The 23,785-nt window shown below is 55.5% G+C and overlaps 2 protein-coding genes across 3 annotated transcripts in view; both read right to left on the reverse strand.

The window, feature by feature from the left end:
* The window catches only part of GATAD2B (GATA zinc finger domain containing 2B), a 57,309-nt gene extending 57,048 nt beyond the window's left edge, over positions 1-261 (reverse strand). Inside the window, exon 1 of the mRNA XM_075608045.1 lies at positions 124-261. The gene's annotated coding sequence lies outside the window, so the exon portion shown is untranslated. The remainder of the gene's footprint in view (positions 1-123) is intronic.
* Positions 262-2,261: 2,000 nt separating this feature from the next.
* DENND4B (DENN domain containing 4B) overlaps positions 2,262-23,785 on the reverse strand; it is a 42,279-nt gene continuing 20,755 nt past the window's right edge. Inside the window, exons 13-25 of one of the 2 annotated variants that reach the window (XM_075608034.1) lie at positions 22,836-23,042; positions 22,235-22,363; positions 20,757-20,937; positions 18,948-19,127; positions 14,623-15,098; positions 13,961-14,125; positions 12,727-12,902; positions 10,847-10,997; positions 7,962-8,207; positions 7,596-7,695; positions 6,828-6,993; positions 5,783-5,847; positions 2,262-5,259 (exon numbers count right to left, since the gene is read on the reverse strand). In XM_075608034.1, the coding sequence (XP_075464149.1) occupies positions 5,126-5,259; positions 5,783-5,847; positions 6,828-6,993; positions 7,596-7,695; positions 7,962-8,207; positions 10,847-10,997; positions 12,727-12,902; positions 13,961-14,125; positions 14,623-15,098; positions 18,948-19,127; positions 20,757-20,937; positions 22,235-22,363; positions 22,836-23,042 (2,376 nt within the window). In that variant the 3' untranslated portion in view covers positions 2,262-5,125. The remainder of the gene's footprint in view (positions 5,260-5,782; positions 5,848-6,827; positions 6,994-7,595; positions 7,696-7,961; positions 8,208-10,846; positions 10,998-12,726; positions 12,903-13,960; positions 14,126-14,622; positions 15,099-18,947; positions 19,128-20,756; positions 20,938-22,234; positions 22,364-22,835; positions 23,043-23,785) is intronic. The other variant, XM_075608033.1, reaches the window with a different exon arrangement.

Consider the following 23,785-nt stretch of genomic DNA (forward strand, 5'->3'; position numbering starts at 1 on the left):
CACCTCCTCCTCCATCCTCCCTCTACCATCTCCCTCACCCCACTCCATCTCCCTCCACTCCCTCTCCTCCATCCCCCTCTTGGGGTTCCCCCTCCTCCCCAGGCCCCGGATCCCCAGCCTCACCTGACCGCGGTGTCCGTGGCGGGGGTTCGGGCAGGCGGCTCACACTGCGGCAGACTCCCGGCACTAGCACCGGCCACACACAAACAATCACTCTGATTGGGCGAGAGCCAAAGCCCGGGAACCCGCCCACCGGAGTAGGGGAAGGCGCTGATTGGTCGTCAGTGGCGGGGAACCGGCGGAGGTGGGCGGGGTTGACTGCCAACCCAATGGGAAGAGGAAAAGGGACCGGCGCTGTCATGAGCGACGTGCCAGTCGTCCAATCACGGAACGAGGTGATGACTTGGCATGCCCGCTCCCGCATTGGCTGGCTGCAGATTGACGGGGGTTGAAACCAATCAGCTTTTAGTAAAATATTGCGTGGGCGTCTGCACAGTTAGACACGCCCGCATGTGCGAGTCCGGAGCGGCAGGCAGGTCTTATCAGCTGAGTGACAGCTGTTACAGCCAATCCGCAGCGGAGTTCCCCAGACGGTGGAGGAGGAGCGTGTCTGGGTGTCAGGTCCCGGGGGAGGCTCCGTGCTGTGTCTGGCCCCGCGCGGCTCCAAGCCGTCATACCCGCCCCGGGGGTAGAGCGCACACCGCGCGCGCCCTGCTGCTGCAGCGGTGTAACTTCCCCACTGCACCTCTATACTGTCTCCCTATACTACACCTCTATATTGCCCCACCGCACCTCTATACTACACCACTCCACCCCTGTACTACACCTCTACACTACCCCCCTGCACCCTATACTGCCCCACTGCACCCCTATACTACACCTCTATACTGCCTCACTAAACCCTATACTACACCTCTATACTGCCCCAAGGGGTATCACTGCACCTCTATATTACACCTCTATACTGCCCCAGCAGTGTCCTGCCCCATGGCACCTCTACACTGTCCCAGCGGTGTCACGGCACCTCTATACTGCCCCAGCGGTGTCACTGCCCCACGGCACCTCTATACTGCCCCAGTGGTGTCACTGCCCCATGGCACCTCTACACTGCCCCAACAGTGTCACGGCACCTCTATACTGCCCCACAGCACATCTATACTGCCCCAGGGGTGTCAACGCACCTCTATACTGCCCCACAGGGATATTAAGGCCGCACTGCACCTCTATTCTGCCCCAGCGGTATCACTGCCCCACTGCACTCTATACTGCCCAAGGCGTGTCACTGCACCCAATACTGCCCATGGGGTATAACTTCACCTCTATACTGCCCCGGGGTGTCACTGCATCTCTTTACTACACCCCTACTGCCCCAGCGGTATCACTACACCTCTATACTGCAACACTGCATCTCTTTACTACACCCTCTCCTACTCTAGGGGTGTCACTGCACCTCCATACTACTCCAGCGGTGTCACTGCCCCACAGCACCTCTATACTACTCCAGGGGTGTCACTGACCTCTCTACTACTCCAGCATTGTACCTCTATGCTACTTAAAGGGGTGTCACCGCCCCTCTATACTTCTGCCTATGCTACAGCGGTCAAAGCACCCTATACTATTACAGTAGTGTCACTGACCCTCTATACCACCTCACCACCGTCTACTATTCCAGCAACCATATTGTACGCTATGCCCTCTGCTTTTCCAGCACCCTGTCTGCAACTACTTCCTATACTGTGCAGTGTCTTTTCTACTATTTCAGCTGTCACTACACCTCCACATTATAGTGCAGTATGGTACCTCTATTATTCCAACTGTGCCACCCTACACTCTACAGTATCTGCTATTCAGGCTGACACTACACACCCCATCCCGCCCCAGCTATCACATCACTACCAGGCCCTAATATTTCAGCCACCAATAGCCCTTATTGCTGTCCATCAGCACCCTCTGCTAACCCAGTACATGCCTGGGCACACAGCTGTCACCACACTTCAACCCCTCCCTCTGCTATTCCAGCACACCTCCCTCTGCTATTCCAGCACACCTCCCTCTGCTATTCCAGCACACCTCCCTCTGCTATTCCAGCACACCTCCCTCTGCTATTCCAGCACACCTCCCTCTGCTATTCCAGCACACCTCCCTCTGCTATTCCAGCACACCTCCCTCTGCTATTCCAGCACACCTCCCTCTGCTATTCCAGCACACCTCCCTCTGCTATTCCAGCACACCCCTTCCGTGGTAAAGAAAGCCATTTGGAGTGAGCGAAGCAAACATTTTATTTACAGCACTTCCTAACACACAAAAGCTTCCTATTACTGAAGTCCCCAGGTCTAGTGCACGCAGCACTAGGGAAGGACAGATTGTCTGTCTGTGGGGAGCGGTGTCCCCAACACGTGGCAGCCACGTCCCACGCCACCCCGAGAGGGAAATGTATACCAGATATATAGAATCGCCTCCCTGGTGAAAGCGTACTTCTCACTTCGCTAGGCAGCTCTCTGTTGCAAAATCCTATAACCACATTCACGGCCCTGTAGCTGCTCTAGGAAGGGAATCCCTTTGCTGGCGGGACAGGGGTTAGATGAAAGCCGACAGACTTCCGTATATTTGCCCAGGTCTGCAGAAATGCCCAAAGAACGACGGGGCAGCGTAACCAAGTATCCCCACAACGGGCTTCTTTTAAAAGAAAGTATCCAGTAATGATTGCCCACTAAATCCAGGGGCCGCCAACTCCAGTCCTCAAGGGCCACCAACAGGTCAGGTTTTCAGGATATCCTGCTTTAGCACTGTGGCTCAATCAGTGGCTTAGTTGAAGACTGAGCCACCTGTGCTGAAGCAGGGATATCCATAAACCCTGATCTGTTGGTCACCTTTGAGGACTGAAGTGTGCCAGTCAATGACTTTGAGCCACCTGTGCTGAAGCAGGGATATCCTAAACCTGTTGGTGGCCCTTGAGACTGGAGTTGGCCACCCCTGCTCTAGTCTCCTGTAAACCTGTCCGGTTGGACGCAGCTTCACATTCTTAAGTAGAGGAGCATTGCCCTTTAAAAAAAATGGCTGCTGGGGCAGCTTCAGTTGGAAGACATTTTTTTCTATCCCGGGATGGGCAAAGTTGAGGGGGGAAATAGATCTCAGGGCCCAAATTGTCCTGGTTCAGGTAGCTTTAGAAATGAAAGTGCGGGCGGCGCGGGTCGCTGCTTGGACACCCTTCCTGCGCTGGGCGGCGATCAGTAGAACGGGTCCCCCGTACACAGACCTTGTCCATCCCTAGTGACATTAACCGACTGAGCGCCAGGGGTGCCCCATGGGTAATACTGCAGCGGCAAAGCACAGACAAAATATATTAAATAAATTAGAGAGAACAAATATTAATACTGACATTTCAACAGAAAACGCGGCGGATTTAACCCCACGTGCTCTGGGATGCAGAATGGAGGCCGAGTGGTCACTTTTGTCCCCATCGCGAGGGTTAAAAAAAACCGCAAGAGATGCATTTGACACATGATTTTAGCACATGGCGACAGTGACGGGCAGGAGCGGGTTTACCTTGGGCCAGTTATAAACAAAACTATATTTCTGTGTCCGGCGTTGCTAATCGCGGGGGGAGCGGCGGCCGGAAATACGAAGCAGTTTCTTTGGAAGACAAATCCTTGGCTCAATGAAGACACAGAATCGAGCAGCAGGCCACACTTCCTATGTTCCTGAACTGGGGGTGTCCCATTCGGCTTCGGTGGTCCCCCGACCTCTGGGGCGCCCCCCTGACCTCTCCCTCCACCCCCCCACACACTTCCCAAGATATTTGTAGTTTTTTTTGCCGTTAAAGACACGTAAAAAAAACTCCAATGCATGGATCACACCGTGCACCGTCACCGCTTCCAGCCGGCTGCTGGAACTAGGCCGACCCCAACGTCTGTGCAGCGAGCAATAAAACCGCTGGCACCTCGGGAGGTTGTGGCACCTCGGGAGGTTGTGGCACCTCGGGAGGTTGGGGACGGGATTGTCTCGGGGAAAACCTGTTCAGGTTTTATGGAAAAAAAAAATATATATATATATTATATAATCTCCCTTCCCCCCAAAGAACAAAAAACAGACGTAGATACATACAGACTGCCTCTAACAGAAAAAACACGTGGGCTGTATGGGGTCTGTGCCCAGTGTTAACGTCACCAGGCAAAGCAGGGCCGAAAACGCATGTAATATCCGCACTGCACAGCTTAACATCCGTCACCCAACACCTTTGAAGGCCACAGACCGTAAGATGACTGTCCCTAACAATGTTCTAGGGCAGTGACATTGGCCTGACCTTGATCCTGCCCAGTTTGCAGGAGCTCTGTGCAAAGTACAGATGAGCGATGCCAACCTCTCCACCGGGACAAAAACATTCCCAAATACACAGCGAGAACATCCAAGCTCATTAACCCCCCCTGTGCTGAAAGGGCGAGGGTGGCTCTCGCCACAGGGGTAACACACGGATGCTGACTCACATTGTGTTAGTCATGCAGCAAAATGTACAAGACGATTGAACAGTGACAGTGCGCGCGCAGGGAAACCGTGCTGTCCGAAAGGAAGCCGGGGAAAGTTCCGCCATCGCAAACTCCAGCGAAGCCGCGACAGAGCGTGTTAATAGAAAATAATACTACTACAGATAGGTGCAGCGTGAGGTCGGGGAGGTAATGTCACTTTCCTGGGGACGTGTCCCCTGCACATGATTCATAGTTGTGACCCAGCTGCCGGCCCTAACCTCGCCCGGACGATGCCCGTTGGGTGGGATTCTCGGGGTCACTGTCTCACGGCTGCTGATTTCCCAGCCTGCGAGGGGGTGGAGTGATTAAGGAGGGGGAGGGCGTCACATCACTGGGTGCCCACTGTCTTGTGAGATTCTGCACCTGGGTATTGCCATCTTTCCCTTGGGCCCCCTGGCGCTGCTAACTCCTGCGTCCTCCTCTTCCGACACGGCACCCGACCTCCAGTACCATCGCAACGACCTCTCCCTGCAGTTACCCTGAGCAGGGTGCTGCGTGGCAACCCCCAGCCTCTCCGGGGAGCAGGTGGGAGGTCCTGTAACGCCTTCTGCACGAATGTCCAGGCCCAGCGAATCGCGGCCGCCCCCCCTCGTGCCCAGGGCTCAGCACTCCAGCGTTACCCCAAAAGTCTTGCGGCAATCCAGAGACGTGGCACTTGGGATCTGAGCCCGCTTCCGGCGCAGTTCCTCCTTCCCCAGCTTGCTGAAGGCCGCCTTGTACTTCTTATCGAACGCCGCTGTGGGAGGAGTAAAGGCATCGCATTACCGACTGCTTACTTACAGGGACACTGCTGCCCCGGAAGGAGACATATGCAATCATTACTAGTGTCGTGGATATACTCGGCACTGCAGTAGCTATAAGGATGCTATAGGGTGCATCCTATGGCCCTGTCCCAGGAGACCTGTGCCGAAGCCCAGGAACCGTTTCCCATACAGAAACGGGGTGGAAAGGAAGCAGAAGTCGTCGGAACGTTACATTCTGCTTCCAAGACGTAATGAAACGGTCACGGAGATTAAAATGGCTGCTTACAGTATAATTACACATCGTTAAGCGAGATACAAAAATAAAACATTATTACAGCCGCCCTCAGGAGTCAAACGGCTGCGAGGAAACCTTTAAGAAATCGATATCTCGTGCACAGCTGCACACTGCAGAGCACACTGCCAGCAGAGGCATCAGGACAGACAGAAATGCAAGAGGAACGTTCCCAGTACATAAAACCCTGGGGCATTGGGTTTGTTCAGAGGATGATCACTCACCTATATCCATATGCTCCTTCCCCAGGGCAGCCAGAGTCAGGAACAGGATCTCCCTGTAAATCCCCCTGGAGAGCAGACAGGTGACAATTAGGCACTGAGGGGGACGCAGCACTGCCACTGCACACGGGGTGAGGGGGGGACGCGGCACTGCCACTGCACACGGAGTGAGGGGGGGACGCGGCACTGCCACTGCACACGGGGTGAGGGGGGACGAGGCACTGCCACTGCACACGGGGTGAGGGGGGGACGCGGCACTGCCACTGCACACGGGGTGAGGGGGGGAAGCGGCACAGCCACTGCACACGGGGTGAGGGGGGGATGCGGCACTGCCACTGCACACGGGGTGAGTGGGGGACGGGGCACTGCCACTGCACACGGGGTGAGGGGGGGACGCGGCACTGCCACTGCACATGGGGTGAGGGGGAGATGCGGCACTGCCACTGCACATGCGGTGAGGGGGACACGCGGCACTGCCACTGCACATGCGGTGAGGGGGACACGCGGCACTGCCACTGCACATGCGGTGAGGGGGACACGCGGCACTGCCAATGCACATGCGGTGAGGGGGGGGGGACACACGGCAAAGCCACTGCACACGCGGTGAGGGAGGGGCACAGCACTGCCACTGCACACGCGGTGAGGGAGGGGCACAGCACTGCCACTGCACACGCGGTGAGGGAGGGGCACAGCACTGCCACTGCACACGCGGTGAGGGAGGGGCACAGCACTGCCACTGTACACGCGGTGAAGGAGGGGAACAGCACTGCACACGCGGTGAGGGAGGGGCACAGCACTGCCACTGCACACGCGGTGAGGGAGGGGCACAGCACTGCCACTGCACACGCGGTGAGGGAGGGGCACAGCACTGCCACTGCACACGCGGTGAGGGAGGGGCACAGCACTGCCACTGCACACGCGGTGAGGGAGGGGCACAGCACTGCCACTGTACACGCGGTGAAGGAGGGGAACAGCACTGCACACGTGCAAAGTGGGACACAGCACTGCCACTGCACACATAGTGAGGGGGACAAGAGGGATTGCACACCTTTGGATGCTCTCCGGTGACCTCGGAGCCTGCAGGGTGTCTAGGAACAAGGAGATGGCTTTATGGACCTCGTTCAACCCCACAAAGCGTAGAATCTTCTCCAGGAACTCCAGGGTGAACGGGTGGGAGTGATGGGGTTGGCCCTGCAGACGGATTGGGAAGTTACCTGCAGGGGGGGGGGGAGGTGCATCAAAATGTCATGCCGGCAAATCAGACACGCGGGATGGTACTGTGGGGGCCGGCAACGCTCTGCCAAGCAAGAACACGGATATATATAACCCTTACTATCCCCCCTTCCCCCGACACATGGGACAGTCAGGCAGGACTGGCCCAGGCGCTGTCGTGGATAAAATGCCCCCGGGCCAGCATGGGGCAGATAAAATATCCCACGCCTGCACTACTCAAAGGGGGAAGCTCAACCTAACGTGTGCGTGCCGGGGATGCAAATAAAAACCCCACGCGTGAGCACATTCACGTGTGTCAGACAGGTTTGCAACCCGGCCCTTCCCCATTATCTCTTAGCGCACACTGCTTCCACTGCAGCCAGGGATTCTGGGTAATTCTGGGTGGCCCTTGAGGACTGAAGTTGGCCGCCCCTGATCTAGACATTTCATAGTGGGATACTTTGCAGAGGAGGCAAATATTCTGATAATGGGTTTCGTGTCCCCTCCCTCGTGCGTGGATCAGTGGGTGTCACTCATGGGGTGCAGACACCAAGGAACCTCTTAATGTGTAGGATTTGCCGACCCCATTCCAGCCAATACTCACTGTGCAACCTCCACAGGACATACAGAGGGGGCCACCAGTCGGGGTCCTGCGTCAGCACGTCCCACAGAAGGTGGACGCTGACCTGGTGGGGCTCAGGGACCTTTAAAAGAGAAGGCGGGACCTATAAAACACGGACTGCGTCCAGCACACAGGAAACACAACGGAGGATCCCAGCGGCGCGCTTATTGGCCGGTATAATAAAGGGAGAGGGGTGTAACCCCGACCGTCACAGCGCGGACCTCAGACCCAAAAGTCTAACACGACGAACAAGATGCTTTATAGTGCAGAATATGCAGGGCTATAATGCACCTGGAACATATATACGCCCCCCACAAATGTGCACCCCCTTGCCTGATCCCCACACACCTGTGGCAGCGGTCTGACGTGCTTCGATGTCAGGACAAGCTGTAGGAGGTCGCTGGGCAGTGCCATTCGCTGGAAGTACCACACCAGGTTCCAGTAGATGATGGGGTGGCAGTTGACCAGTTCGGGTTGGGACAGGAAGTCCCCGCCCTCATTCTCCAGCAGGCTCTCCAGCTCCTTGCGTAGGACCAGAGGGCACAGATATGCCACAGTCACCGTGTCCGAGCTCAGGTTTTGGGCAGAGGACGGCTGTGGAGATATTGCAGGGTCACAGAGGTACGAGCCGGTCACCCATCCCACTCCAGTGCCACCAACCAGCAAGTCTGTGTCTTATATCCATGGTGGCAGAGACATAGAAAGGACACATGGGTAATGGAGTCTGTCCCTCCCACTGCCGGGAGACACCGAGACTGTCCCTCCCACTGCCGGGAGACACCGAGACTGTCCCTCCCACTGCCGGGAGACACCGAGACTGTCCCTCCCACTGCCGGGAGACACCGAGACTGTCCCTCCCACAGCCGGGAGACACCGAGACTGTCCCTCCCACTGCCGGGAGACACCGAGACTGTCCCTCCCACTGCCGGGAGACACCGAGACTGTCCCTCCCACTGCCGGGAGACACAGAGACTGTCCCTCCCACTGCCGGGAGACACCGAGATGGTCCCTCCCACTGCCGGGTGACACCGAGACTGTCCCTCCCACTGCCGGGTGACACAGACTGTCCCTCCCACTGCCGGGTGACACAGACTGTCCCTCCCACCGCCGGGTGACACACAGACTGTCCCTCCCACCGGGAACAGTGACACAGAGGGGACGTGGGGGCTGTCCCCCGCACCGCCGGGTGACACTGACACGGAGGGGACATGAGGGCTGTCCCCGCACCGCCGGGTGACAATGACACGGAATGGACGTGGGGGGCTGTCCCTCGCACCGTCGGGTGACACTGACACAGGGGACGTGGGGGCTGTCCCCCGCACTGCCGGGTGACACTGACACTGAAGGGACGTGGTGGCTGTCCCCCGCACCGCCGGCTGACAATGACACGGAGGGGACGTGGAGGCTGTCCCCCGCACCGCCGGGTGACACTGACACGGAGGGGACATGGGGGCTGTCCCCCGCACCGCCGGGTGACACTGACACGGAGGGGACGTGGGGGCTGTCCCTCGCACCGTCGGGTGACACTGACACAGGGGACGTGGGGGCTGTCCCCCGCACTGCCGGGTGACACTGACACTGAAGGGACGTGGTGGCTGTCCCCCGCACCGCCGGCTGACAATGACACGGAGGGGACGTGGAGGCTGTCCCCCGCACCGCCGGGTGACACTGACACAGAGGGGACGTGGGGGCTGTCCCCCGCACCGCCGGGTGACACTGACACAGAGGGGACGTGGGGGCTGTCCCTCCCACCGCCGGGTGACACTGACACGGAGGGGACGTGGGGGCTGTCCCTCCCACCGCCGGGTGACACTGACACGGAGGGGACGTGGGGGCTGTCCCCCGCACCGCCGGGTGACACTGACACGGAGGGGACGTGGGGGCTGTCCCCCGCACCTCCGGGTGACACTGACACGGAGGGGACGTGGGGGCTGTCCCCGCACCGCCGGGTGACACTGACACGGAGGGGACGTGGGGGCTGTCCCCCGCACCGCCGGGTGACACTGACACGGAGGGGACATGGGGGCTGTCCCTCCCACCGCCGGGTGACACTGACACGGAGGGGACGTGGGGGCTGTCCCCTGCACCGCCGGGTGACACTGACACGGAGGGGACGTGGGGGCTGTCCCTCCCACCGCCGGGTGACACTGACACGGAGGGGACGTGGGGGCTGTCCCCCGCACCGCCGGGTGACACTGACACGGAGGGGACGTGGGGGCTGTCCCTCCCACCGCCGGGTGACACTGACACGGAGGGGACGTGGGGGCTGTCCCTCCCACCGCCGGGTGACACTGACACGGAGGGGACGTGGGGGCTGTCCCCCGCACCGCCGGGTGACAATGACACGGAGGGGACGTGGGGGCTGTCCCTCCCACCGCCGGGTGACACTGACACGGAGGGGACGTGGGGGCTGTCCCTCCCACCGCCGGGTGACACTGACACGGAGGGGACGTGGGGGCTGTCCCCCGCACCGCCGGGTGACAATGACACGGAGGGGACGTGGGGGCTGTCCCCCGCACCGCCGGGTGACACTGACACGGAGGGGACGTGGGGGCTGTCCCCCGCACCGCCGGGTGACACTGACACGGAGGGGACGTGGGGGCTGTCCCCCGCACCGCCGGGTGACACTGACACGGAGGGGACGTGGGGGCTGTCCCTCCCACCGCCGGGTGACACTGGCACGGAGGGGACGTGGGGGCTGTCCCCCGCACCGCCGGGTGACACTGGCACGGAGGGGACGTGGGGGCTGTCCCCCGCACCGCCGGGTGACACTGGCACGGAGGGGACGTGGGGGCTGTCCCTCCCACCGCCGGGTGACACTGACACGGAGGGGACGTGGGGGCTGTCCCCCGCACCGCCGGGTGACAATGACACGGAGGGGACGTGGGGGCTGTCCTTCCCACCGCCGGGTGACAATGACACGGAGGGGACATGGGGGCTGTCCCCCGCACCGCCGGGTGACACTGACACGGAGGGGACGTGGGGGCTGTCCCCCGCACCGCCGGGTGACACTGACACGGAGGGGACGTGGGGGCTGTCCCCTGCACCGCCGGGTGACACTGACACGGAGGGGACGTGGGGGCTGTCCCCCGCACCGCCGGGTGACACTGACACGGAGGGGACGTGGGGGCTGTCCCCCGCACCGCCGGGTGACACTGACACGGAGGGGACGTGGGGGCTGTCCCCGCACCTCCGGGTGACAGGAAAGCTCTGCACAATACCAGAGGATTTACCTGGAGATTGGGGAATCCGTTGCACTGACTGCGTCCTGATCCAGCCTCATCTAACACCAAACATTGGTAACGGTCACTTAAAACAGGACCGCGGCCCCCAGGGGCCACAGGAACCTCGGCTGTGGAAGGTTGCAAGGAAACCTCAGAAGCACTGGGGAAAGAGAGCATGACGGCATGGTAAGAAAGAGGGAGAGAGGAAGAGGAGGAACAGAAAGAGGGAGAGAGGAAGAGGGAGAGGAGGAACAGAAAGAGGATGAGAGAGAGGGGAACAGAAAGAGGAAGAGAGGAAGAGAGAGGAACAGAAAGAGGAAGAGAGGAAGAGAAAGAGGGAGAGAGAGAGGAACAGAGAGAGGAAGAGAGAGGGGGAGAGGAAGAGAAAGAGGGAGAGAGGAAGAGGGAGAGAGGAAGAGGGAGAGAGAAAGAGGGAGAGAGAAAGAGGGAGGGAGAGAGAAAGAGGGAGAGAGAAAGAGGGAGAGAGAAAGAGGGAGAGAGGAAGAGAAAGAGGGAGAGAGAAAGAGGGAGAGAGGAAGTGAGAGAGAGGAAGAGGAGGAACAGAAAGAGGGGAACAGAAAGAGGGAGAGATGAAGAGGAGGAACAGAAAGAGGGAGAGGAAGAGAAGAAGAGGAGGAACAGAAAGAGGGAGAGAGGAAGAGGAGGAACAGAAAGAGGGAGAGAGGGAGAGAAAGAGGGGGAACAGAAAGAGGAAGAGAGAGGAACAGAAAGAGGAAGAGAGGAAGAGAAAGAGGGAGAGAGAGAGGAACAGAGAGAGGAAGAGAGAGGGGGAGAGGAAGAGAAAGAGGGAGAGAGGAAGAGGGAGAGAGAAAGAGGGAGAGAGAAAGAGGGAGGGAGAGAGAAAGAGGGAGGGAGAGAGAAAGAGGGAGAGAGAAAGAGGGAGAGAGGAAGAGAAAGAGGGAGAGAGAAAGAGGGAGAGAGGAAGTGAGAGAGATGAAGTGAGAGAGGAAGAGGAGGAACAGAAAGAGGGGAACAGAAAGAGGGAGAGATGAAGAGGAGGAACAGAAAGAGGGAGAGGAAGAGAAGAAGAGGAGGAACAGAAAGAGGGAGAGAGGAAGAGGAGGAACAGAAAGAGGGAGAGAGGGAGAGAAAGAGGGGGAACAGAGAGAGGAAGAGAGAGGAACAGAAAGAGGAAGAGAGGAAGAGAAAGAGGGAGAGAGAGAGGAACAGAGAGAGGAAGAGAGAGGGGGAGAGGAAGAGAAAGAGGGAGAGAGGAAGAGGGAGAGAGAAAGAGGGAGAGAGAAAGAGGGAGGGAGAGAGAAAGAGGGAGAGAGAAAGAGGGAGAGAGGAAGAGGGAGAGAGGAAGAGGGAGAGAGAAAGAGGGAGGGAGAGAGAAAGAGGGAGAGAGAAAGAGGGAGAGAGGAAGAGAAAGAGGGAGAGAGAAAGAGGGAGAGAGGAAGTGAGAGAGAGGAAGTGAGAGAGGAAGAGGAGGAACAGAAAGAGGGGAACAGAAAGAGGGAGAAATGAAGAGGAGGAACAGAAAGAGGGAGAGGAAGAGAAGAAGAGGAGGAACAGAAAGAGGGAGAGAGGAAGAGGAGGAACAGAAAGAGGGAGAGAAAGAGGGGGAACAGAAAGAGGTGAGAGAGGATGAGAAAGAGGGAGAGAGAAAGAACCGAAAGAGGGAGAGAGAAAAAGACATTCAAGAAAAGGAGCGGGAGAACAGAATGTCAAAAACAAGCATCGTCCTTTATTAAACATCCTGTGAAGCAGCTTCCCTGCACTAGGGAAGGTTTTAGACTCAAGCGGAGCTGTACTCCAGCGCTGGGAAGCTGCATCACAGAGAGAGAAGGGTCAGAAAGGGGCGTGTGTGAGGAAGCTGAGCTAAGAGAAGGAGCCCCCCGGACCAGTGTAAGTGGAGGGTCTCCAACCTCCGGGGCCTCTGCATGTCGGTGATCTTGACGTTGAGTAGCGGCACAAAGTGCTTGCTGCAGAAGGGACACAGAGTCTTCAGGTTGGAGTCATCAGAGGTCCAGCCGGCCATAATGTCCTCGTCATACACCAGCGACTGACAAGCTGGGCACAGGGAGCAGCTGGACAGCAGGACCTGAGACAGGAACACATACTGGGATTAACCTCTAGGACAGGGGTGCACAACTTCAGCCCCCAGAAGCTGGGATATTCTGCAAACCTGACCTGTTGGGGGGGAGGGGAATGGGCAGGGGGCGCTTGAGGACTGGAGTTTAACCCCCTGACCTAGGTGGTCAGATTGCACAGGAACCGTCATTTTATTGAAAAAGGAGCCTGTTCTGCTCAAAGCCAAAAAACAGTTGCGGACACCCCTCTCACAGAGTCTCCTGTATCTCACACAGTCTCCTGTATCTCACACAGTCTCCTGTATCTCACACAGTCTCCTGTATCTCACACAGTCTCCTGTATCTCACACAGTCTCCTGTATCTCACACAGTCTCCTGTATCTCACACAGTCTCCTGTATCTCACACAGTCTCCTGTATCTCACACAGTCTCCTGTATCTCACACAGTCTCCTGTATCTCACACAGTCTCCTGTATCTCACACAGTCTCCTGTATCTCACACAGTCTCCTGTATCTCACACAGTCTCCTGTATCTCACACAGTCTCCTGTATCTCACACAGTCTCCTGTATCTCACACAGTCTCCTGTATCTCACACAGTCTCCTGTATCTCACACAGTCTCCTGTATCTCACACAGTCTCCTGTATCTCACACAGTCTCCTGTATCTCACACAGTCTCCTGTATCTCACACAGTCTCCTGTATCTCACACAGTCTCCTGTATCTCACACAGTCTCCTGTATCTCACACAGTCTCCTGTATCTCACACAGTCTCCTGTATCTCACACCGTCTCCTGTATCTCACACAGTCTCCTGTATCTCACACAGTCTCCTGTATCTTACACATCGCTTCCATTCCTGAGACACGGAGCCTCGAAAATCACCATGGAAGGTTTAGGTTTAGAAGAAAAAATAACACCCGGGGCTTTTCACAACACCGGGCAAGGGAAACAAAGGGCATGACTAGTAACTCATTAACCCCTCACCCGCAAGATAATGGGGGTATATATCAGTGCAGAGCAGGACTAGTGCACGGAAACTCGCACTGAAGTCAATGTGCCCTCACTTACCTCTGCGGCGGGCACTTCTTGTCCCCCATCGGTCAGGCGGTCAGTGGATTTGTGGATAACAAAGTTGCAGACAGAGGTCTCCGATAGGTCAACCTCGCTCCCCAGGGACACTGAGCTCTGACAGAGGTTAGAGGTCACTGAGAGGTCAGGGGAAATGTCTGAGTGCTGATATAATGAGGAACACAACTTTCATGTACCCTGGGAATCCAACTATCCAACCCCTATAGTATGGTACAACTCACCCTCCCTCCACCACACACTGCCGGTGGCACTATACATTGCTGCCATAACTAAGAAGGTCCATTCCCCTTACCAAATATGGCCCATCTTACCTCTCCCTCCCCACCAAAAATGTCTATATTTTGGAAAGAGAAGACGGACGCACACATCCAATGAAAAAGTCACATAGGACTATTTCCCCCACCAAAAATAGAATAGCCCACCTCTCCCCACCAAAGATATCCCATCCCAGCTACCCCTCCCCAACCAAAGATGGTACATCCCAGCTCCCCTTCCCCAACCACAGATGTCCCATCCCAGCTCCCCAACCACAGATGTCCAATCCCAGCTCCCCAACCAAAGATGTCCCATCCCAGCTCCCCTTCCCAAACCAAAGATGGTGCATTTCCTGCTCCCCCTCTCGCTCCACAAACGACGCTCACCTCTGAGGCTGTGGACTCCGGCCTACTCATGTTTTCCCTGTGATGGCTCCTGTACTCATGCTGATCTGATAACATCAGTGGAGAGGGCCCCTCTGTCGTGGCGACCTTCTTTCTTGCTCCCGAAGCCTTTGTCAGAGAGGGCTTCCTGGACGGGGTGAGGAGGTGCTGTATCTTCCCTGCAAGGCTACGACGATGCCTGGCCTCCCTCTTGATGGGTCCTCCCTCCTCCTCCTCCTCCTCCTCTCTGGCCGAGGTGAGGGCCTCCGTGGAGCTCTCGGTCAGCGGTAGCTCCGAGTCGTCTGAGGTCATGAGGTCGCTGCCCGTCCCATCAGTCAGGAAGCTGACGTTGGAGAGGCTCCCATCCTCCGAGGGCCCTAGGATTAGGGGGGCACCGCATGGCCTGCGAAGGGACCCACTCAATGAAGGGCTGAGGTCTGGTCTTCTGGAAACCTCCTCAACCTCTACGGCCTTCATCACTGCAGCAGGAAGACACACGTCCATATTTAATAAGCAGGGCTCTGACAGAACACACATTTGGGACAATTTAGAGTTGGCCAACAGTGTCGTTGTAGCACAAACTTATTCGCTCGGAGCAAACAGCCCCTTTGTGGCTGATGCAAATAAGACACCAATTTAGAGTGGGCCAAAAAATAGACTCCAAAGACCATTTGCGTGGGGGTCTCAACATGGATGTACCTAGGTTGAATAGCATCTGTGTTAGATTAGTGTCCCATTTTGAGTTGGATCTGGTTGTTCTTAATTCAAGGCCCCTTCTTAAATTATGTGCCTATAGAGACATGGGGTTCTAAGAACCGAGCATTTGCCCCACATTTCCTGCACTATTGATGCGCGATGTTCTTGAGAATAGACCCCGGAGACGGGAAAGAATTTATAGGGCTCGAGTTAATGTCAGGTACCCCAGAGGTACCACCTAACCCCTCTAATCAGCAGCTCGGTTCCCCGGTCAGTGTGCTGCAGAGTTTCATCTGCTAGGGAGACAGAGAGTACCCCACAAGTAACCTTTTAATGGGCGCGTGCTGAAGCAGATGCAATTATGACGTACGATCGGAAAAGACGTCCAAAAATGACATGGTGAATGGCACTAATCTAAGACCTCGTTATCATGGTGTAATACCAGCTGGCTCTAACTCTAACCCCCAACTCTAACGAGTGCTGGCAACAGGCTGGCACTGGCAACGGGCTCAGCGCTGGCAACGGGCGTTGACACCGGATTGGGTGCTCTAACCTGCCCCTAAATCATGTCGGAAGTCCCGCATATAAGATTGGCTCGGCGCTAAACTTCACTCCACCGCTATTATCGTGATTCCATTTAAACGCTAAATCTGGCTCATTGACTTGAATGGGCTGTAAGGCGTCAATCAGCATCGGAAGGTGCCTCGCTGCAAAACACTGCTTAGTAATATGGGCAAAAGTGTCATCTAGCACTGGAAAGGGTCTGATCACGTAGCATCGCTTAGCAAATATGGCCCACAGCGAGTGATGGAGGAACCCCCACTGAGAGACCCCACCATATACCCCAGCACGTGCTGGAGGACCACCCCCGAGAGACCCCACCATATACCCCAGCACGTGCTGGAGGACCACCCCCGAGAGACCCCACCATATACCCCAACAAGTGCTGGAGGAACTCTCTTTGAGAGACCTCACCATATACCCCAGTGAGTGCTGGAGGAACCCCCCCTGAGGGACCCCACTATATACCCAGCAAGTGCTGGAGGAACCCTCTCTGACAGAACCCACCATATACCCCAGCGAGTGCTGGAGGAACCCCCAACCCAAGTGACCCCACCATATACCCCAGCGAGTGCTGGAGGAACCCCCAACCCAAGTGACCCCACCATATACCCCAGCGAGTGCTGGAGGACCCCCCCGAGGGAGCCCACCATATACCCCAATGCGTGCGGGAGGACCCCCCCACCCCACCTGAGGGACCCCAAGTTCAGTTACATACTGTAAAGAGAACAACATACAAATGAGAAACAAGCACACACAGAGAGAGACGGTAATGAGGCTCTGATCCTGGGAGCTCACACTCTAGAGCAGGGGCGGCCAACTCCAGTCCTCAGGGGCCACCACCAGGTCAGATTTTCAGGATATCCCTGCTTCAGCACAGGTGGTGCAGTTGAAGACTGAGCCACTGATTGAGCCACCTGTGCTGAAGCAGGGATATCCTGAAAACCTGACCTGTTGTTGGCCCCTGAGGCTTGGAGTTGCCCACCTCTCATCTAGAGGGAATAAGGGGCAATGTTGGAACAAAAGGTAAAGCGGCTGCTCATTGTGGGACGGAATATACATCAGGATGGAGTATGCCCCAGGATTGGCTGTGGTCCCACTGCACTTACGAAGGTTTAGGGGCGTGGGCGTTAGATAGCGAGGAGTGTGGTCCAGCCACGCAATAGGATGAGGGGCTGGATGATGGAGGTATGCCAGAAAAGCTGCCTGAAAAAGGGGACTTTTCTAATAATAATAATAGCATGTTCTTGTATAGCTAATAAAACTGAGGACAAACGTGTTCCTCGCTGATACCCTGTGGGTATACCAGTAATGTGTATTGTAATACACTAAAGGTACTGTCTAAATAGACAGATCAAATCATGGTGAACAGATGGTAATGTGATATTGATAAACTGCCTCAAAAATGAAATGCAGTGTACAGGATATCGATTGCCGGATAGGTTCCCAGATCAAAGTATTGTACCACATCAGAAAATGTATGACTGAGTGCTATCGCTGTACCCTCTATGCTCTAGCACTGGGGTATAATAGGAGACGCTGTGTTCTATTAGGCACCGGTGGGTAGGTAAAAACACCTCTGTCAGCGAGGATCCTACACACAATGATGGAGATACAGAAAGACCTGCTGGTTATACACATGTACCACATAGTATGCAAACAATATCAGAGGTGTACGCAGTCCCTGTACAGTCTGTATCATCAAGGTAAGCCTGTGTCGGTAACCTAGCTGTAGCGGGGTACTATTAGTGTCTACCGAGTGGATTGGCCACCAAACTTTGTTACGAAGCGCATTCATTTCACCAAATTAATTAATCTATTTGGAATTAAAACCTAAGAAGTCCGAATTACTATGAAGACAGAAAGAATATTACTCAGTAGCTGGGAAGGGAAAGAAATTCCGCCTTTCCCAGACACACCTAAACATACCTGTGGGACCGAAACGTCGGCTTACGTGTATCTATGTTTTGAATACAACCATTTTTGGATTAACCCCGTGCAGTTGGCTGTCTCTTTACTGGTCTTTGGATTGGTTCTCATGATATATCCTATATAAAGGGCCACTATCCCATTTTTCCATCATAACAGGACTATATCCAATTGGTTTCTTTTTGGACTCTTTTTTATATTTTTTCATTTTTTCATTTTTTCCCAATATTCCTCAATGTCCACTTATCCCTTTTTTATTTTTCACTTTATGCATGTTTATTTGTTTTTATTATAATTGTTTTGAGTCACTGGTCACACTAGTTTATGTTATATCATTTAGTGTTTATTTGTGTTGTATAATATTGCTAGAGCATCATTTTTTGGTATACACTAGTATTCTTTTAATTTATTTCAGATTACAATATAGATTCATATACACTATTGCAGTAGATACCAAGAGGCACAGTGTTTTTTGTCTGTATATATATATATATATATATATATATATATATATATATATATATATATATATATATTTATATGCTGAACAACACCTTGTAACTGATTATCTAATATTGATGAGACTTGGGTGATGATAATTTGCGAGTTGTCTTATTATAATTCACACGGTGCTGTACTTATTTCCCAGGGTCGCGTCCATTCAATGTGCTTATTTGTAATAAATAGATAGATTACCTATTAATACATAAAACCGGGCTGACAGGCAGTGGTTCCTTCTGTCTTTGTGCCACAATATCTCCCTCCGTGGCAGGAACTGACAGGTCACGTTTAGCTCTGTTTCACGGTTACCCTGACACGGGAAGGAGATTCCGTGGAACACACTGCGTCTGGACATGTGGTATAAGGTGGGAAAACAGACCTATAACAGGGGGATCAACTCAAGTCCTCAAGAGCCCCCAATGGGTCGGGTTTAAAGGATATCCCTGCTTCAGCACAGGTGGCTCAATCAGTGGTTCAGTTTGACAGCCACTGATTGAGCCACCTGTGCTGAAGCTGGGGTATCCTTCAAACATGAGCCGGGGTCTTGAGGGCTGTAGTTGAGCCCCCTTGCACCTAGAGAACCCTGGCACAGCTGAGAAAAGGACGTGACCTCTGAACCCCAGAGTCCCACTCATGCTGACCTGCTCCTGTCCCCAGCCTGTGATTGTCACTGTGGGTGCAGCTCACACTCCAGCTCTTCACCAGCTTCCCCGGGGGGCTGTCCTCTGTGTCCCTCAGGGTGCATCCAGCCCATGTGGTCTGCCGGGGCAGGTTCAGCCGAGGGGGCAGGTCCGAGGGGGGGCTCGTCTTCCTCCGAAGCTCTAAAAACAGGAGGAGATCACTGGGAACGGATCACACGGGCCGCAATGCAACACACACCTGAATCTGACAGTCCTAAAAAGAGGAGTTCCTGCCCCGAAAAGCTTACAATCTAATAACACAGGAGCTGAATGTTGGCGCTGCAGAGACCCGAGTTCTTTCCCGGCCACTGAAAGTCTTCCTGATCCTGTGTATCACAGACCCAGTATGGTCTTTCTCCCTCCAGCAGAAAAGAGAGGTACGTGAGAATTGTGCCGGGTAGTGTTAGGACCTGCAGATTGGGCATGCCGTGAAGTGGCTGCAGGCTTATAACCTATGGCCAAAGGGTTTAACTAAATGACCCTTACTCATGAGCAGATAAGCACCGAGGTGTTGCCCCGAGGTGTTGCCCCGAGGTGTTGCCCCGAGGTGTTGCCCCGAGGTGTTGCCCCGAGGTGTTGCCCCGAGGTGTTGCCCCGAGGTATTGCACCGAGGTATTGCACCGAGGTATTGCACCGAGGTGTTGCACCGAGGTGTTGCCCCGAGGTGTTGCACCGAGGTGTTGCACCGAGGTGTTGCACCGAGGTGTTGCACTATATGTTGTGTCACTTTGTATGATGCGCTGGTTTTTCTGTTTTTTTTATTTTTTAGTTTAAACTTTTAGGACCCGTGTTGACCCTGGAGAAATGAAGACTTGTTGTAGGTTCTGATAACATTTAGGGACCAACATGTTCTTTAAAGATTGAATCATAGTGTACACAGCTACCCAAATCTCACGTCTCTTCTCCACATGTACAGAGCTTCGCAAACCTCACATGTACAGAGCTTCCCAAACCTCACATGTACAGAGCTTCCCAAACCTCACATGTACAGAGCTTCCCAAACCTCACATGTACAGAGCTTCCCAAACCTCACATGTACAGAGCTTCCCAAACCTCACATGTACAGAGCTTCCCAAACCTCACATGTACAGCTTCCCAAACCTCATGTCTACAGAGCTTCCCAAACCTCACATGTACAGAGCTTCCCAAACCTCACATGTACAGAGCTTCCCAAACCTCACATGTACAGAGCTTCCCAAACCTCACATGTACAGAGCTTCACAAACCTCACATGTACAGAGCTTCCCAAACCTCACATGTACAGCTTCCCAAACCTCACGTCTACTGAGCTTCCCAAACCTCACGTCTACTGAGCTTCCCAAACCTCACGTCTACAGAGCTTCCCAAACCTCACGTCTACAGAGCTTCCCAAAACTCACGTCTACAGAGCTTCAAAAACCTCACGTCTACAGAGCTTCCCAAACTTCATGTCTACAGTGCTTCCCAAACCTCACGTCTCTTCTCCACATGTACACAGCTTTCCAAACCTCACAGGTCTCTTCTTCACATGTACAGAGCTTTCCAAACCTCATACATTTGCAGACGTGCGTGTGCTTTGGAAAATGTCCTGTTGGTCCCTTAAAATGTATCACAACTTACAACAAACATACGTGAGGACAGGGAGAGGCTGAGCTTGGTGCACTCTTGGGAAGTTCGATAAGTAGGAAGAAGGGAGACCCTTCCCTGGCAGAGGAAGCCAGCGATGCATTGTAACCAGGTTCCAGGTATGAGCGATGCTTAGGCAGAAGGGGCTAGTAGTGGGACACTCACCCTGTGACCGGTTAGTTAGGGGTTCCACACTTTCTGGCCGCAGAGCCAGGGGTCCCAGCTGTTTCCGTCTCTGCTTCAGGGGCTGCCGGAACTGAGCAGCTCCCAGAACCACGTTACGCAGCTTGGCCCAGCGCAGCCTCCCGCCCTGTGTGCTGGAGGGCCACTTACTCTCCAACACTGCCTGTGAGGGGGGGGACACAGGGCACAGTGGTTATACACACAGCATGCCAGGGGGGGGACACAGGGCACTGCGGTTATATACAGCATGCCAGGGGGAGACGCAGGGTACTGTGGTTATACACAGCATGCCAGGGGGGGACACAGGGCACTGCGGTTATATACAGCATGCCAGGGGGGGGGACACAGGGTACTGCGGTTATACACACAGCATGCCAGGGGGGAGACACAGGGCACTGCGGTTATATACACAGCATGCCAGGGGGGAGACACAGGGCACTGCGGTTATACACACAGCATGCCAGGGGGGAGACGCAGGGCACTGCGGTTATACACAGCATGCCAGGGGGGAGACGCAGGGCACTGCGGTTATACACACAGCATCTCAGGGGGGAGACGCAGGGCACTGCGGTTATACACACAGCATGTCAGGGGGGAGACGCAGGGCACTGCGGTTATACACAGCATGCCAGGGGGGAGACGCAGGGCACTGCGGTTATACACACAGCATGTCAGGGGGGGACACAGGGTACTGCAGTTATACACAGCATGCCAGGGGGGGGAAACAGGGTACTGCGGTTATACACACAGCATGCCAGGGGGGAGACGCAGGGCACTGCAGTTATACACAGCATGCCAGGGGGGAGACACAGGGCACTGCAGTTATACACACAGCATGCCAGGGGGGGGGACACAGGGTACTGCGGTTATACACACAGCATGCCAGGGGGGAGACACAGGGCACTGCAGTTATACACACAGCATGCCAGGGGGGGGGACACAGGGTACCGCGGTTATACACATAGCATGCCAGGGGGGAGACACAGGGCACTGCAGTTATACACACAGCATGCCAGGGGGGGGACACAGGGTACCGCGGTTATACACATAGCATGCCAGGGGGGGACACAGGGTACTGCGGTTATACACACAGCATGCCAGGGGGGAGACAGGGTACTGCGGTTGTACACACAGCATGCCAGGGGGGAGACACAGGGCACTGCGGTTATACACACAGCATGCCAGGGGGGAGACACAGGCACTGCGGTTATAGACAGCATGCCAGGGGGGAGACACAGGCACTGCGGTTATAGACAGCATGCCAGGGGGGAGACACAGGGCACTGCGGTTATATACACAGCATGCCAGGGGGGAGACACAGGGCACTGCGGTTATATACACAGCATGCCAGGGGGGAGACACAGGGCACTGCGGTTATATACACCGCATGCCAGGCCCTTCTCCCCCTCCCACAACCTTCCCCTCTTCCCCCCACACCTCAGGCCCTTCCCCACACATACCTTGTTGTAGTAGCCGTAGGTGATGGTGTTCGGCACGATGCCAGCTTTCCTCATCTCTAGCATTACCCGCACGGCCAGCACCGGCTCACCGTACTGACCACACAGCTGCATCAGGATGCGGTAACATACCTGTGTGGCACGTAAGAGAACAGGGAGGGGGCAGGGAGCTCAGTACTGGGGTATTAGGGGAAGCTGGGTATGTCCAGGGCAGGGAGCTCAATACTGGCGTATTAGAGGAAGCTGGGTATGTCTGGGGCATGTGGAGGGGGCAGGGAGCTCAGTACTGGGGTATTAGGGGAAGCCGAGTATGTCCAGGAATTGGAGCGGTCGCAGGGAGCTCAGTACTGCGGTATTATGAGAAGCAGAGAGGGTAAGTGCAGTAGATGGCAGTGCCTGGCCTTGATGGTGGGTAGGTTGAAACGATGAGTCCAGGCTAATCATTGAGAAGGTTTTTAGGCGCGAGAAGGTGCTTGGCGCTGTGCAGTGCCGTGTATACTTTGCATGGGTGAAGTAAGTTCCCCGGTGGCAGAGCAAGATCACAGGACCCGGTGCTGCAGGGGTATAACCCTCTGCCAGCCCCCGGCTTCAGCTGCCCACTCACCTCATCGGGCAGCACCACCTTCTTCGTCTCCATCTGCTTCAGGGCGTCATACGCGGTCTGCAGAACGCGCACCTTGCAGGCCGTGGCCCGGACAAACGTGGGCAGGTATATGAACCAGAGGCCGTAGCAGTGTCCCAGCAGGCACTTTGCCCACATGTCTGGCATGCAGGAGTATTTCTGAGCGCACCGCTGGGCAGCCTTTATCTCCTGCAAACCGGGGACACAAATGTTATACTTACAAGACCACGAAGCAGCAGCGCCTTCTCGCATAACCAAGAGCAGTGAAAGGGTTAATAAGAGGCGTGGCAACTGCTGCTCATTTTAAAGGGGCAATCCCTCCTAGGACCAAAGCAAACAAATGTCAGTGCCTTGATCTATAGGTGACATGTAGGGGATTGGCACCGTTTCTATGTTCTATATGCAGGGAAATTGCTCACCCCGTGCCTCTCCGAGGCCGCGTCCCTCCCCCAATCACCCCGGACCCCTCTGAGGCCGCATCCCACCCCCACTCACCCCGGGCCCCTCTGAGGCCGCGTCCCACCCCCACTCAGGCCAGGCCTCTCTGAGGCTGCGTTCCTCCCTCACATACCCCAGGCCTCTCCGAGGCCGCGTCCCTCCCCCACTCACCCCGGGCCCATATTCACCCCGGGTCCCTCCGAGGCCGCGTCCTGCGGGCATTGTTACTTTAGGGGGGCCACTTCCTGCGGGCATTGTTACTTTAGGGGGGCCACTTCCTGTGGGCATTGTTACTTTAGGGGGGCAGGCCACTTCCTGCGGGCATTGTTACTTTAGGGGGCAGGCCACTTCCTGCGGGCATTGTTTCTTTAAGGGGGCAGGCCACTTCCTGCGGGCATTGTTACTTTAGGGGGTCCACTTCCTGCGGGCATTGTTACTTTAGGGGGGCCACTTCCTGCGGGCATTGTTACTTTAGGGGGGCCACTTCCTGCGGG

This window comes from Ascaphus truei, chromosome 7, assembly GCF_040206685.1.
Source record: "Ascaphus truei isolate aAscTru1 chromosome 7, aAscTru1.hap1, whole genome shotgun sequence".
In the NCBI taxonomy this organism is placed as follows: domain Eukaryota; kingdom Metazoa; phylum Chordata; class Amphibia; order Anura; family Ascaphidae; genus Ascaphus; species Ascaphus truei.